We start from the raw sequence: 17,660 nt of genomic DNA on the forward strand, positions 1-17,660 counted from the left end.
AAATAAATGTGCGCAAACATAATGATTTTTACGCGCAAATATAATTCAATGTGATGAATCAATTTATAGCTTTTGGTTAATTAATTAAAATAATAATCTTATTTGCCGCTTTTTTTAAGTCTTTGGTGCAACTATATTTTTTAGCATCATTTGCACTATCTAACCTGTCCAGAAACTGGAACACGCATCGTAACATGAGATCGCCATTTGATTCATAGCCCCTTACGTCATTTTGTAAACCTCACGTTAATGACCTTTTCATTTACTGATACGTATACGGTTGTTAAAAATATAGATGCAGATCAAGGACGAGGTCATTTTTTTTTTATCTGCAGCAAAACGTTTTGTTAGTTGTTTTTGTACTTAGTTTCGATATGATGAGTTTCATAGTTTTTTTTCTTATGTTGTGCTGTTAAAATACTGTTCAAGGAAGACTTTGGTGCCCTCAATCATGTTTAATCCCGCAACAATCTGCATATGCCTTTCCCATGCAAGTCAGGAGCCTGTAATTCAACTGTTGTCCATTTTTTGTATATTAAAGTTTTTCGTTAATTGTTTCGTACATAAAATGCATAATACTTCTTCATGATTTTGTCTTTTGTAGAGAGTTGTCTCACTGGCAGTTATACCTCATCATCTCATTTTCATATTTTAAAAAATATTCTTCAGTTTTACAATATTAAGTGAATTTGAACAATCTAATTTAAAGCATATCAGTTTTATTCATTTTCTATTTAGTTTAAATACCTAACTAGTTCATCAATATAAAAAAAACAAAAACTAAATGTTTTCTTAGATATAAATAACAACAGGACTGGATGACGATGAAACAGGTCCAATTAAGATCTTAATTATCTTCATTGGTGCAAAATTATATGAGAGTTACATGCAGCAAATAAAAATTCCAACTATCTATGAAGTTTCAGTGATTACCAAAATGAAATTTAAAAAAAACATAATGTTAACCTTGAAGCACAAGTACACGGTGTCAAATTTTATAAATGTTTTCACCAGATACGCATTTTAACGACTGATGTACCAAACACACACCTTGAAATGCAATGACACGGTACCAAATCTTATAAATTGATTCAGCAAATGCGACTTTTGGACTTTTTGACAATAAATGTATAATAAGTGATGTTAAAATCAATAACAAAATAAAAAAAGAAGTTAATGCACACCATGAAGTGTAATTAAACGGTATCAAATCTTTTAAATTCAACAGATGTGCAGTTTGTACGTAACTCAACAGACTTCCATTTTCTACATAAAAAAGTGCCTATACCAAATCAGCAATAAGACAATTCTTTCCTATTCGTTCAAAGTGTTTGAGCTTTTGATTTGCCATTTGATATGGGACTTTCCGTTTTGAATTTTCCTTGGAGTTCGGTAGTTTGTTATTTTAAAACATAACGCCTACCAAATTAAAAATAATAATGCCCATCTTTGAAGTTGTTTTAAACAGTACCACTTGTTATAAATTAATTAATCAAATGCGAATTGCAACAATTAATGCATCTTCCATGATGTTTAAAAAAAAGTTAAAAATCAACCGACAACCTAATGAAGATCTTGATTGTAAACGAAAAGACAATTAAGGACAAGGAATCAATGCTATACAAAAGAGAGATACAGTTTTTTAAATTTTTTTAACCGCTAATTTACAAGAAAACAATATCTGTATATCCATGATATCCACGTCGGTATCGAAGTACTGAATGTCAGCTGTTTTTGGTATTGACATTTTTTAGCATAAAAAAAGTAAAAACTCAAAAATACTGAACTCCGAGGAAAATTCAAAAAGGAAAGTCCCAAATCAAATCAAATAAAAAAAAAAAAAAACATTGCCGAGTAAAAAAAGACGACCTCGTCCTTGATCTGCATCTATATTTAATTGGTATCCACCACAGGCACTTATGTTCTTCAACGGTGTAAATTTCAGTAAATGAAAAGGTTATTAACGTGAGGTGTAACAAAATGACGTAAGGGGCTATCAATCAAACATTACGACGATCTGCTGGTTAAGATTCAAGTTCCAGTTTCTGGACAGATTATCTTACATATGATGCTTCAAACACAAAAGTATTAATGCATTGAATACTTGAAAGTTAACGATGAACGGTATAAAAAGATTTTAATAAGTAGTTATACGAAAGATAGCAAAACTTAATGTTGAATTAATTATTTCATATAAATAAATTATGTATATTTTAAAATATGAATAATATCTTTAAATGCGATTGAATTTAACAACATTATACAAACTAATTCACAAGAATCAATTAATATAAATTCAGTGATGTCAAAAATGTTTTAGAAAAAAACACAACCTAATGTTCAATGTTTTACATTGTCTTATCGGGGTCTTTTATAGCTGAATATGCGGTATTGGCTTTGCTCATTATTGAAGGCCGTACGGTGACCTATAGTTGTTAATGTCTGTGTCATTGAGGTCTCTTATGGACAGTTGTCTCATTGGCAATCATACCACATCTTTTTTATATAATCCACATCGTAATGTGGAATGAAACGCAGACCACATTTCATAAATGATTCACCAGATGAGTATTTCAACAATTAATGTATCTTCAGTGAAGCCAAACACTTTCAAAAATTAATCAGTTAATAAAAAAGAACCTAATGTATACGTTGAAGAGTGGATGTAACCGGAAGGATTGAAATTATAACCACACATAGACTAGAAAATAAAGATATGACACTCTTGAATTTCAAATGATTTCGAAGTTTTTTAAACCACAAATTTACAGGCAAACAATATACGAATATCCCCTCCAGCAGCACCAAACTCTGTGTGAAACGGTATTTTAACAATACAACATACGAAAAACTATAAAACTCATCATATCCATGCAAAACACAACAAACAAAAACATCAAAGATACTAAATACAAATCTGAGAGTACTTGTAGTTACTGAACGCTAGTTCAAAAACAACTTATACAGATCGTATCTCTAAGACCTAAATATCAATCAGTACATAATCAATTATTGTTAAGGTGTCATAACTTGTCAAATAATTTATCTTAACTTCAGTATATATATATATATATATATATATATATATATATATATATATATTCATTTATTTCCTTTCAAAACGATAGGTTTTTCTTTTGAAGAAAAATACCTAGACGATACCTAGTTTGAATGAATTGCGCTTCAAGGCATGGAGTAATGAACTCATTATTTCCCCTGCTTTACTGGTTTCGGCTTTTAATTTTGCCATTTGATGATCATTTGATTAGGGACTTTCTGTTTTAAAGACTGGTACATTGTAACTCAGCGCGGTAAAATCCGAATCATTCTTTCTAAAGTAGTGCAGGTAGCAGTACACAGTTGGAAAAAAATAGAATAGGTTGCTTGTGCAAATATCTTCCATGATTTGATTTCTAATAGTTACCAATCTATTTTTGGTGTAAAATGGCAACAATCTGCATCTATTTGATACAAAATATCGCAAAAGGGTTGAACAGATCACCAAAAAAAAAAAAAAAATGGTCGAAAGTAGAATTTCAATCTTTTTGAGTAATTCCTTTTTTGAAACCATTGAATTGTATGAATCAGAAATTAAAATGAAAATTACAAGAATGTTACCTCATTTTTTCACAAAATCTAATTGAAAAGTTCGAGGGTAATTATAAATATTTGAAGAAATTCTTACAATAATTTCTGGTCCTATGACCATACCGTGTGAATGTAAAAATTCGGACTGTCAAACAAAAAAGGTCTATAATGCTTGTTTTTTCCGTCAGTCTTAAGGCTTCTAAAAAAATTTATTGCACAATTTTCATATTTGAAAAATTTCCCAGAGACTAAATACATAACAGAACTCTTTACAGTGTATTTCTACTTTATTTCTATCATATTAAATGTTATCGTCTGGAATATTCATGTATTATTTTCTGCCGTACGTGTAACCAATATCGATCAAATACTGATATTGAGGTGTGTTCCTTCGTTGATGTTTTCCATTTCACAAAAGAGAAGTCCACATAACATGCGTATACAATATTCACAGGTTAGAATACTACTAGACTTTAATGACGTTCTGAACTCATTGCAAATAACAAAATCGTGTTCTAATGTATTGCTAATGATATGGAAGTAAGACAACAGCATCATATATCAGAGTGAAGTAAGGCATTGTATTAAATATATGGACTTGCCGTTAGTAACTGCGAACACACTTTTACCCCTGTGATTCTTTTTCTTTTTAAATCTGATTAAAATTTAGATCGATCTTAACTAGCTTTCTCGTCTTATAACAAAATCAGGTGTTTTTTTTTTCTCTTTCATTTTGATACACTAAGTATGTGTTGATCTCTTTTAGCTTCTTCGCAGTTTATTGTGTTGTTGGGTTGCCTCTATTGCCTTTATTTATGTGGTATGTTAGGAAATAATTGAAGATATCTAAAAACAAATCAAACTGCTGATCATTTTGACATTAAAACTACTAGTATCCTGCAACAAAATGAATAAGTTATTGTCTATTTTGTAACCCTATATGTTGAACTCTAGATCATCATTTCTAGACATATTTCATTTTTGTATGTTGTTGGGTTGGCGCATATCAGTGAAAAACGGCATGGTTTCATAATAGATGGTTAAAAACTTTGAACTTACTTTTGGTAACTGAGAGCATTTTTAAATCATGGTTCTGTTTATTATTGTGTATTTAAAATAATATACCTTTATAATACACCTGAGAGATTGAGGTGATTTTCATAGCATCTTTTATGTCCCCTTCATAACAAATGGAAGATAAAAGGTGGTTGGGATTTGTGAAATCCATACAGTTAAACCCGACAAAAAATGTTTATGTGTTTGTGCTAAGTCAGGAACTTTGTCTCGATATCTCTTTCTAATGACACATATTCCAAGCCTCCTTTTATTGACATATACCTGAAATCTTTTCTAATGTATATGTCGTCTCCATTATGTACCTATACCCACATGGTCGTTTATCAAAAACACCCGACATCTAATGTCAATGATTTGTATCCCACGTCTCCTTTTGATGAGGTTTAAAACACATCTACAATGTATTTTTTGAAGTAAACACCTCACATGTCCGTTGATTGACATATACCCGACTTTATCCGTCAATGAAGTATACCAACATCCTCTCTTATTGACGAATATCCGATACCTTCTTTAATTGACGTATACCTATATCTCTTAATGATGTATACCCTACAACATCCCATTATATCTCTTATGTATGTATAAATCGACATCCGCTCTTATTGACATAAATGTATACCTAGAATCTTTTCTTAAGTATACCTCGAATATGTTTTACTTCACATATACCCAAAATGAACTATGTCTTAGATGCATGATTTTTTTAATAGCTGTCTCATTGGCAATCATACCCTATCTTCTTTTTTATATATGCCTTCATGTCATTTACGCTTTATCTTTTCCTACTGATGTTCACTCTACATGATCATTTTTTACTGATGTTCACCCGACATGACACCTTTCTATTGTCGAAGACTGTATGTTGCCCTCTATTTGTCATTTGGTCGTTTTCTTGCTGTGTCATTGAAGCATACCTAGGTTTTCTTTTAATTGTTTTCCTTTCTATTAACTTATACCCCATGCTTCCTCTTAATGAAGTTTACCCACATCTACTATTTTGTTGTAGAAAGACAAAACCTTTATTGACACTTGCCCGAACAAATCCTTTTGACGTACACCCTAGTCTCAATTTATTCACAAATGCTCAGAACAAAATCTAGCCAGTGCGTTGGCACTGACTGTTTGCCTGGTTAAAAAATATAAAACCTAATGTGTGTAGATTGTTTTTTCAATTCTATGGATTTCTTGAACATAAAACCATGAAAGATATTGAATACTAGGTTTTCATGTATTCCCAAAGGCTATTACTGGTATTCTCTAACTATATGCCTGAACTAAATCGTAGCATTAAAGGCAACAGTAGTATAACAGTGTTCAAAAGTAACAATTCGGTGATAGAAAACAAATACGGGTTACAAACTAAATCAGAGGGAAATTCATCAACTGTTAAAGGAAAACAAAGGAAAAACAGGAACTCTGAAGTGCAAAAAAAAACCCTCTAACAAACATAGAAATGAGCTATTTGAGAAAACAGCCACATTCCTGACTATGTACAGGACATTTAAAGAAAAAATAAACTTGTTTTACAAAGTGAAACATACAACATATTGTTAAACTATTCTTTTTTATTAATATAGAAACTGTTGACATTTAGATGTAAAATTTGATGATATTGAAGTTGTCTTTATGATATATGAATGGTCCTAATTCGTTCAAAACACTGTATTATTGTCTTATGAAATGAAAGTAAATAAAGGAATCAGTTCACAATTGAAAAAGAATAGGCTGTCTAATTGTCTTTGTGCGAATTTAATGGAGCATAAAACCGGTGAATGTGCTCATTGTATGGATATAGAATGGAGGAACACCATCGGCGCCATGTTTCACTACCTCGACATGATCTCCCTTCTGTAGATGGACAATTTCACTATTTGATGCGCAACCCAATTCTAGATGCTCTGCGTCTGCGTGAATAATCATTTCATCGTGGTCGTTGACGTGAAGAGCCATTTCCAAAATGGAGTCCCTCTTGGTGCATATTGTGACACTGAAATAAAAGAAGCCTTCTTCTGGTGCTACAAATTTTCCAGTATCAGCATGGTATGCGTGTCCAGAGTTTACTCTGACTTTATCAAAATGAGCAATCTCCTCAGCGGCTATGTTTTCAATAGGATGGGTCAGTTCAGCAGAAAATGCCACGTGGTGAGATTTAAAATATTCGACCTCCTCGTGCAGATGTTTAATTTCTTGATGAAGTTCGTCAATCTCATGCTTGTTATGTTCTGTATGGTTTTCAACATCTAAAAAATAAATAGTCTATGGTTTATAATGCCGCAATGATGATCAATAGTCTATGGTTTATAATGCAGCAATGATGATCAATAGCCTATGGTTTATAATGCAGCAATGATGATCAATAGCCTATGATTTATAATGCAGCAATGATGATCAATAGCCTATGGTTTATAATGCAGCAATGATGATCAATAGCCTATGGTTTATAATGCAGCAATGATGATCAATAGCCTATGGTTTATAATGCAGCAATGATGATCAATTGTCTAAGTAAAGTGAATACATTTATTGTAATACAAATATGCAAAGAGAACATTATTACTGTTGATTGTCTTCTTGTTGATTTTGTTTTGCCATTGCATCGTCAGTTTGTGTTCGACTTGTGAGTTTAAATATCACCTTGTATCTTGCACATCTCTATACTGAGATAAGTCTAACATTTATAGAAGATATGTTTTTGTGCGCAAAAAAAACTTTAAAGTAAATGTCATAGATATGATTTTGCTTTTTGATAGCATAATTCTTACAAAGATATGCATCGGATATATACACCAATGAGACAGAAACCTAACAATTATATCATATAAAATTGAGAATGGAAATTGGGAATGTGTCAAAGAGACAACAACCCGACCAAAGAGCAGATAAACCTTATTGCTGCCTATCGTTTCAATGAGAATTTCGTTTGCTGTGTATGTACAATCAAGAAAATAGCATATAATTATATCCAAAAAAAAACAAAGCGTGTATTTGTGGATGTGGACAAATAATGTACTTATCATATTGTACTGAAAGCTGATCAAAGGTCAGGGTAAATTTGTGCGTTTTAATTTATGTATTAAATGATGACCATAATGTTTTGATCGATATTGACGTAAAAACATAGCTTTGCGTTGCTGTATTTTTGAGGTAACAGAAAAGATTTTGAATAAAAGAAAAATTATCTAATTCTTTAACTCGTTTTTTTTTTTTAATTTATGAAAATCATATAGAAACAGCCAGAGATTCCCAAGGTTCAAATAAAGAATAATCGAAAATGACAAGGCGAATACAGCTCTATACCGAAAACTAAAATATTCTACGACACAAAGTATATTACAGCTCAGAGTGAACGAATATGTTTTGAAATTCAAAAGGACCATTATAGTCTTATCCCCTTACGTTGCCGAAGACATAATAGTACTGAAAAAATAAACAAGGACAAGTAGAGCTTAAAAACTGATAGTTATAGAACACATACTCTGAAATTATCAAGGACAAAAGATAGTCAAATAACGTAACGTTAATGTGTGTGTACACATCATGAAATTAGCAAGAACAAAGATTTCCAATAACGAAACGTTATTAACGTACACACACAATTAAATTAACAAGGGCAAAGATGGTCAAATAACCGAAAGTTACCGTGCACATAAAATGAAATTAACAATGTCTATAAGATGGTAAAATAACGGACCGTTATCGTACACATACCATAAAATAAACAACGTCACAAATATAGTATCAGAATACTTGATACAGAGACATAAGTATCGCAATAATCAAGACGGGGATTACATTATCATCTGTTTATCAAACGTATTAGAGTAAAACTCCAAAATTCTTAAATCAAAAATAAAAATTATGATTGCAACAAAATGATATTTCCCAAAAGCTAGTAATAGTACTGATATAAAAAATATATCAAAATTGAAAATTAATCGTTTTTTCTTTAAAAAGAAAATCCAAAATTAAGCGTTATATGAGTAAAAACATATCGTGTTATATTGTTTTAATTGAAATAAGCTCTTACCGTGAATTTCCTTTTCGATTTCGTGGTGGATGAACTTTTCAAGGTCAGCATTGAGTGATGTTAAATCGAATTCGGCCTTAAGGAAAGCGTCGTGGTGGCCAACTATCGGGGCATCGTGGTGGTCATCGTGATGGTCATCAACAGGATTAGTTGACCCCTGGTCAAATAAACTGACAACGCAAAACAGCACCAGGAAGGAAATTTGGTAACGACCCATTCTGACACAAGTTTAGACTGATGTATATGTTGTAGTAGGTAAACGTCGACTGTCGTTTGTGATTGCTCTCATTTGAATTTCATTTTTATAGTAATGTGTCAAGGCGCATGGGCATGCCCGAATTAGCAGTCCAAAATTTGGAACATTGAAACAAAGAAAAAAATACTGCATCGGCAGAATTTAAATTATGTCAGTTTTACGAAGTTTATACAAGATTTATCTGTAAATTTTTTAAGGAAACCCTGACAAATATATCAATTCCAAGTGCAATTAGGTTTTAAAACGTGGATGTATGCCAAGGTTATATGCATTTCAAGTTAGAGTGCAGAATGACACGGGGAGAGGGTAATCAAATTCTACATTAATGTGATAAAAAATTATACATACATATGCACTTTGGTTTGTTACGCAACCACATTCGACAGATTAATATTATGTCAGCATTTTGTGGCTACTTTCTTAAAAGTCAGCCGATACATTTCAGATTAACCGACATTTCCATGGCCAAATATCGAAAGTCGGTTTCAGTGGCGTGGTTAGTTTTATCTCCAAGTTTTAATGCACCAGGGAAGGAAGAAATATTTTGTTTTACTTCTCTCTATCTCTCTCTGTCTCTCTCTCTCTCTCTCTCTCTCTGTCTCTCTCTCTCTCTCTGTCTCTCTCTCTCTCTCTATCTCTCTCTCTCTCTCTCTCTCTCTCTCTCTCTCTCTCTCTCTCTCTCTCTCTCTTTATATAAATATGCTTATGTGAATACTAATAAATAAAGAAAGAAAGAACTTATTTGTAGTATAAACGTTTTAGCCAAATGGGAATGAAGCATATATAATAATTGTATTGAAAGGTACATATTTATAACTGTTTTGAATCGAGCGCTACTAATGAGTCTTTGTTTGACAAAACATGCGTCTGCCAATACAAATTCCTTGCTCGGTATCTTTGCTCAGTTTTTAAAATCTCTGGGTGAATGTCACTGCTGTTGGACATTTCATTACTGAGATAATCACCAGAACAGTAGTCGGCACTTCTATATTGACATCTATATTGACATGATAACATCATTTATTTTTTTTTAAGACCATCTTTTCACGAAACCCTAAGTTATCTATTTCTACCCACAGTCATTCTTAAGAGTTTTCAGGGACAATTTTTCTGTATTTTCATTTTTCAATAAACTTTTAATAATATGAAAATAAGACGATGTTTTATATGATCGCCAATGATTTTTTTTTAAAATTCGTATTTGATTTTGGCCTTTACACTGAATCGAGAGCCAGTGATGAGAGTTACATAGACAACCACGTGTCAAACGTAACACATTATAACCCTTGTATCATTACATACTTCTACAGCACATTGAAATCAGCTGAAAATAATTTGAATACAGGGGATGTTTCTCGTACTAGAACATACCAGATAATGACTCTCTACAAATTGCCCATGCGCCTTGGCACATTTGTATAAAAATGAAATTCAAATGAAATTGGATACAAACGACTGTCGACGTTTACCTTTTTCAACATCTACATCAGTCTGAACTTGTGCTAGAATGGCTCGTTACCATATTTCACTCCTGGTGCTGTTTTGCGTTATCAGTTTGTTTGACCAGGGGTCAACTACTCCCGTTGCTGAACCACACCACGATGCCCCGCTCATGCCGATAATTGGTCATCGCACTGCATCACTTAAGGCCGAATTCGATTTGACATCACTCAATGCTCAGCTAAAAAAGAACGTCCACCATATCATTGAAAAGGAGTTTCACGGTAAGAAACTATTTATTTAAGAAGAATCAATATTACACGATATAAATGTTATATGTATAGAGCTTGATGTCTAAATAGTCTTGGAACCCCATTCACATCAGAATTTTCACATAATTAAAAAGCAAAGTGGTTAATTTAAGAAAAAGAGTAAAAAATCGAGAGAAAACGGGAGTTTCACACCCGGAACTCTCCACCCCCTTTTTTTTATCCGGCAATTAATTTATTTTTGATGATAAAATTTACTTTTGTTTTGATTTTTTGCTTCCAACTTATTTGACAACTAACACGAATGGGTGATTATTTATTCCTCTTTTCATTTTTCTGTCTCAATTATTGTGATATTATATTTGCCGTCTAAATTATTGGAATAATATATTCCTCACTTCAAATAATCGTATAGTAAAAGGGAGGTTTTCTTGGAAAATGCCAATGTTTAATTTCTATTAATAAAGTCTTGTTTAGGATGATGGTGGTCACCTAAAAAAATATATTTTCTAAATAATGGGTAATACTAACAGTAGTTTTTGTCTCGCCTGGCACACAAGTCGCAATCGCGGTTTTCGTCGCAGTATGCAAAACATAAGAATAACAATCCGGCAGCATCGGCTGCGTTAGGGTGGACTATTCCTATAAAGCTTTGTTTCAAACTTTATATGCTGATACCAAATGTTTCCGGCCATCTTTCCTCATTTTCATGGTTCAGCGACTGCTAAGAAACATATTTCATTTGTCATATGAATTTCTCCCTTATTATTAGTAATATGACTGTTTTGAATGAATTTTGGCTGTACATGTATCATCTGATTTTGACCTTATTCCCAAGGTTGAATGGTCAATGCTAAGTGTTTTGGTCTGTTTGTTACCAACCCCACGCAATAGGTCAATTATATTTGTTGAATGGAATAATTGTAAGGTGTACATGTCTGTCGAACAGGATTTACTTGACCTTGACCTCATTGTTATGCATCGTCAAAAAAATTAAGTTTATGTGATACATGTAGAAAAATCTGTATCGATAAGACTTTCAACAACAAAAACAATTGTTAGTAAAGCAGTCGAGACATTTCAACGCGTGCATTCTTTTTTTTTTTTTTTATTTATGCATGCTGCAGAAAATATGTTGTGATTCAATCGTAACTCTACCAGCTCTTGTTTATTTATCCAAGACACAGCTTACGATATTTTCTTGTTAGAACCTATATAACTGGTTATTTTCTTTCATTGGAGGGGGGAGGATACTTTAGAATTTCTCTGATTTTTTTTCATCTTTTTACCTATAGACAATAAAATCATACACCTCCCCCCCCCCCCCCCCCCCCCCCCCCCCCCCCCCCCCCCGATAATTAACATTGTTTCAGTAGAGGATCTTAAAGTGATCTCGCATTTGTTGCCTAAGCTGTATTTTGACATTCTTTCAAGACTTTTAGGTTCGCAATGTTCATAACTTCGTAAAAATGTATGTGCTTTATATACAACATCATCATAAAATCAGGATTGGATATATCATTTCTAATAAGAATTCTGCAGGTGCATCGAAACTTTCGGACCAAATCTTTATTTAGATTTAGATATGAAAGAAATTGATTGCTGTTTGTTTTTTTGCACACTAAACTGCCATAGGTGGATCCAGAGGGCCATCCCTTTTTGTGGGAAAAATTTGGTTGATTACATAGAGAATCACTGAAGCATGACCGGAGCGGGCCCCTTCTTATGGCAGTCATTTCCACCCCACCCCTAAGCTACTGACTGTCTTCCGTTTATACAACTCTGTATACTCTAAGTGTATTCCGGTTATCCCTATCACCTTGTTAATCTTGTCTCAAGTTTTCATTTATAAAATCTCAAATAAAACAGCCTTTTCTGCAAACTTACATAATTTTCCCTGTTTAAACCTCGCTTGCCTTAAAATAATGCTAGGCAATCGATCAAAATAATATAATTAATAACATAACATGAAAAAAATATAGTTAAAAGCAGAAAAATACCCTGGCCTACGATCTGGTTTCAATACAATATCATTGTTCATACGGTGTTAATATCAACATGTACTAGCGTTCTTCATTGATATAAAGGTCAAATTTCTATTCTGTTTTTTTTTTTTTTCTTTAATGAAAATATTTTTTTCATTGAAATGATGATGTTTTGTATATAATCGTTAGGTTTCTGTTTCATTGTTGTACGTACCCTGGTGCATATCTTTGTAAGAAACATTCAAAAGCAAAATCAGTATATATCACAATTACTCAAAACATTGTTTTAGTTTTAAAATAAATTTCTCTCAGTGTTAGACTTTTGTCAGTAAGAAAGACACACTATGAAATCGCTAAGTATAAAAAAGAAGATGTGTTATGATTGCAAATGAGACAACTCTCTACAAGAGACCAAAATGACACACAAATTAACAACTACAGATCACCGTACGGCATTCAACAATGAGCAAAGCCCATGCCGCATAGTCAGCTATAAAAGACCCCGAAATAACAATGTAAAACAATTCATACGAGAAAACTTACGGCCTTATTTATGAACAAAAAAGAACGAAAAACAAAAAGGTAACACATAAACAAACGACAACCACTTAATTACAGACTCCTGACTTGGGACAGGCACATACATACATAATGTGGCGAGGTTAAATATGTAAGCGGGATCACAACCCTCCCCTAACCTGGGACAGTGGTATAACAGTACAACCTAAGAAAGATATTATTATCATTCAAATTCATAAGTCGAAGAACTGTTAAAAATGTTATGGCATAACAAAAACAACGAAACGACAAACATTATAAAAAAAACATTTTCTCTAGACATACTTAAAATGCGGTTTACTTTATAAAAAAAAACATTTCTCAATGCTGTGACGTCATATGAACAACAGGCTATTTTTATTTTTTAGCTGCTCAAAACAACACGCACGAAATTGAAGACCTTCATCATGAAATTAAACAGCTGCACAAGGAAGTTGAATACCTAAAATCTCACCACGTAGCATTTTCTGCTGAACTGACCCATCCTATAGAAAACATGGTCGCCGACGAAGTAGTTCATTTTGATAAAGTCAGAGTAAACTCTGGAGGCTGTTACTGTGCTGATACTGGAAAATTTGTGGCAGAAGAAGAAGGCTACTTTTATTTCAGTGTCACAATATGCACAAAGAGGGACTCCGTTTTGGAATTCGCACTTCACGTTGAGGACCACGAGGAAATGATTATTCACGCAGACGCAGAGCATCTAGAATTGGGTTGCGCATCAAATAGTGAAATTGTGCATCTTCAGAAGGGAGATCATGTTGAAGTAATTAGACATGGTTCTGATGGGCATCCTCCATTCCATGTCCATAATATGAGCACATTCACTGGTTTCATGCTTCATTAAATTCGCGCAACGGAATTGATACGGCCATGTTTTCCATTGTGACTTAATTCCACTTATATTTACTTTCATTTCATTTTGACAAAAAGGATTTGCAACAATACAGTGCTTTGAGCAAATAAGGACCATTCATATCATAAAAACAACTTTTTTTTAAATTATCACAAAATGTTACATCTGTAAACAGTTTCTATATTAATATAAAAAAGAAATAGTCAATAACTATGTTTTCTTTTTGTAAAATACGTTGATATATGAAAGAAGATGTGGTATGATTGCCAATGAGAAACCTCTCAACAAGAGACCAAATAACACAGAAATTAACAGATATTGGTCACCGTACGGCCTTCAACAATGAGCAAAGCCCATACCGCATAGTAAGCTATAAGAGGCCCGAAATTACAAATGTAAAACAAATCAAACGAGAAAACGTACGGCCTAAATAATGTCCAAAACAATGAACGAAAAAGAAATATGTGACATAGCGACAAACGACAACCACCTGACTTGGGACAGACAGATACAAACAGAATGTGGCGGAGTTGAACATGTTAACGGGATCTAAACCCTCTCCTTAACCTGAGACTGTGTTAACAGTAAAACATGAAAACAGACTATAAAAGGCTTAACTCATCAGATGGATACAAATAGAAATACATCTTACAAATATATGGGGACTCGACTGGGAAATTGTACATCCCAAAACTGTCTTGCTATGATTTAGTTTAAGTATATAGTTATAGAATACAATGTCAGTGAATACCTGTAAACATAGAATTCAATATATTTCATGGTTTTCAGTAAATATATTCATGTTTATAGCTATTAACTAGTTATATTTAATATCAGTCAGAGTCGTAGCACTGGCCAGATTTACTCCAAATTTTTATAAAGTACGAAATGTATAGGTATGCGTCAATATGAGATGCGTATGTATGCGTCAATATGAGATGCGTATGTATGCGTCAATATGGTATGCGTATGTATGCGTCAATACGAGATATGTTGGTATAAGTCAATGTAGGATGTATAAGTATACGTCAATGTGAGATGTGAGCATACGTCAATATGAGATGTGTAGGTATGCGTCAATATGAGTTATGAAGGTATGCGCTAATAAATTATGCGTAGCTATGCGCCAATGTGAGATATGGGAATACGTCAATATGAGATTTAGAGGCATGCATCAAAATAAGATATTTAATGATGCGTCAATTTTAGATTTTGGCATACGCAGATAAGAGATGTTAAGGTATGCATCAATATAAGATGCGCAAGTAAGCGTCAATATGAGATGTGTAGGTATTCGTCAATATGAGATGTGTGTGTATGCGTCAGTACGAAAAGTATGTATGCGTCCATATGAAATGCATAGTTTTGTAAAAATAAGGAAAGTGTATGAATGCGTCAATATAAGATGCTTAGTTATGCGTCAATACGAAAAGTGTATGTTTGCATCAATATGGAATGCGCATGTATGCGTCAATATAGGATGTATATGTATGCGTCAATATGACATGGGTAGGCATACGTCAATATGAGATGTGAGATGTGTATGTATACTTCAATATGAGATTCGCAGGTATGTGTCAATATGAGATATGAAGTTATGCGTCAATTTTGGATGTGTAGGTATGTTTAAATGTAAGTATGCGTCAATATAAGATATGCAGGTATGCGTCAATATGAGATGTGTAGGTATGTGTCAATATAAGATGCATAGGTATAAATCAATATGAGATGTGTATGTATAAATCAATACGAGATGTATAGGTATAAACCGATATGAGATGCGTTGGTACGCGTCAATATGAGATTTATAGGTATAAACGAATATGAGATGTGAAGGTATGCGTCAATATGATATGTATAGGTATGCGTCAATATGAAATGTTTAGGTATAATTCAATACGAGATGTATAGGTATGCGTCAATATAAAATGTATAGGGATGTGTAGGTATGATTCAATACGAGATGTATAGCTATGCGTCAATATGAAATGTTTTGGTATAAATCAATATGAGATATATAGGTATGCGCCACTATGAGATGTATAGGTATGTGCCAATATAAGATGCGTACGTATGCGTAAAAATGATATGTAGGTTTGTGTCTATATGAGATGTGTAGGTATAAATAAATATGAGATGTGTATAAATCAGTACGAGATGTATAGGAATAAACCAATATGAGATACGTTGGTACGCGTCAATATGAGATATATAGGTATAAACGAATATGAGATGCATAGGTATGCGTCAATATGAGATGTATAGGTATGCATAAATATGAGATGTATAGGTATAAATCAAAATGAGATGCGTAGGTATGAGTCAATATGAGTAGGTATAATTCAATACAAGAAGTATATGTATAAACCAATATGAGATGTATAGGTATGCGTCAATATGAAATGTTTAGGTATAATCCTATATGGGATATATAGGTTTGTGTCAATATGAGATTTATAGGTATGCGCCAATATAAGATGCGTACGTAAGCGTTAATATGAGTATGTAGCAATGTGTTAATATGAGATGTAAAGGTATAAATGAAAATGAGATGTGAAGTTATGCGTCAATATGAGATGTATAGGTATGCGTCAATATGAGATGTATAGGTATGTGTCAATTTGAGATGTGTAGGTATAATTCAATACGAGATGTATAGGTATAAACCAATATGAGATGTATAGGTATGCGTCAATATGAAATGTTAAGTATAATTCAATATGAGATATATAGGTATGCGTCAATATGTGATGTATAGATATGCGTCAATATAAGATGTGTAGGTATGCGTCAATATAAGAATATGAGATGTATATGTATGCGTCAATATGAGATGTTGGTATGCATCAATACGAGATTTGTACAGTATGCGTCAATGCGAGATTTAGGAATGCGTCATTATGATATGTGTAGGTATGCGCTCAATGATTAATGTTAAATGGTTAAAAGGAGATGACGACATAACTCAATGACACAACAACAACAACAACGGATGTACATTAGTAAAAAGAGTTGTAGAGTATACTTAAAAAGAGATGCTGTTTACGTCATGGAAGTACATACATGGTATATCAAGATATATTAAGATGTATCCTTTAGAGAAGGTTTTGAATATATGCCAATACAAGGAGAAGCGACATTGTCGGGTTATACTAATAAAAAAATGATTGGTCTATAAGAAATGTTGGTATACATCAATGAGATGTGGGTATATGTCAATAAAAGGATGTTAGGTTGACGTTGGTAAAAAGACATGTAAAATGTACTCTAAATATAAAAAGAAGATGTGGTATGGTTGCCAATGAGGCAATTCTCCACAAGAGGCCAAATTACACAGAAATTAACAACTACAATGTATAGGTCACCGTACGGTCTTTAATAATGAGCATAGTCAGCTATAAAAGTCCCCAAATGGCAATGCAGAACAATTCAAACAAGAAAACTAACAGCCTTATTTATGTGCAAAAACTTAACGAAAACAATATGTAACACATGATCATACGACAATAATAGAGATATGAATCATACTCCAATAAGAGATGTAAGTATACATCAATAAAAAAAAGATTTTGAAACACTTCAATAAAAAAGACGTCTGTAT

At 32.8% G+C, this 17,660-nt stretch overlaps 2 protein-coding genes across 2 annotated transcripts; one reads left to right on the forward strand and one right to left on the reverse strand.

The window, feature by feature from the left end:
* Window positions 1–6,215: 6,215 nt before the first annotated feature.
* Window positions 6,216–8,975, reverse strand: LOC143073624 (heavy metal-binding protein HIP). The gene is made up of 2 exons (XM_076249302.1): window positions 8,696–8,975; window positions 6,216–6,908 (listed from the first exon to the last, which is right to left on the reverse strand). The coding sequence occupies exons 1-2, from the start codon at window positions 8,910–8,912 to the stop codon at window positions 6,418–6,420; spliced, it is 708 nt and encodes a 235-aa protein (XP_076105417.1). The 5' UTR covers window positions 8,913–8,975; the 3' UTR covers window positions 6,216–6,417.
* Window positions 8,976–10,389: 1,414 nt separating this feature from the next.
* LOC143073625 (heavy metal-binding protein HIP-like) lies at window positions 10,390–14,269 on the forward strand. The gene is made up of 2 exons (XM_076249303.1): window positions 10,390–10,675; window positions 13,572–14,269. Exons 1-2 carry the CDS (start codon window positions 10,459–10,461, stop codon window positions 14,048–14,050), a joined length of 696 nt encoding a protein of 231 aa, XP_076105418.1. The 5' UTR covers window positions 10,390–10,458; the 3' UTR covers window positions 14,051–14,269.
* The last annotated feature ends 3,391 nt before the right edge of the window (window positions 14,270–17,660 follow it).

The sequence above is a fragment of the Mytilus galloprovincialis genome, chromosome 4, assembly GCF_965363235.1.
Source record: "Mytilus galloprovincialis chromosome 4, xbMytGall1.hap1.1, whole genome shotgun sequence".
Taxonomy (NCBI): Eukaryota; Metazoa; Mollusca; class Bivalvia; order Mytilida; family Mytilidae; genus Mytilus; species Mytilus galloprovincialis.

Excerpts from the sequence above, each read along its gene's own strand:
- LOC143073624 (XM_076249302.1), bottom strand. The coding sequence starts at position 8,912 with ATGGGTCGTTACCAAATTTCCTTCCTGGTGCTGTTTTGCGTTGTCAGT. Across the intron at positions 6,909-8,695 it reads AATCGAAAAGGAAATTCACG|ATGTTGAAAACCATACAGAA; the intron begins GTAAGAGCTTAT and ends TTTATTTTTTAG.
- LOC143073625 (XM_076249303.1), top strand. The coding sequence starts at position 10,459 with ATGGCTCGTTACCATATTTCACTCCTGGTGCTGTTTTGCGTTATCAGT. Across the intron at positions 10,676-13,571 it reads CATTGAAAAGGAGTTTCACG|CTGCTCAAAACAACACGCAC; the intron begins GTAAGAAACTAT and ends TTTATTTTTTAG.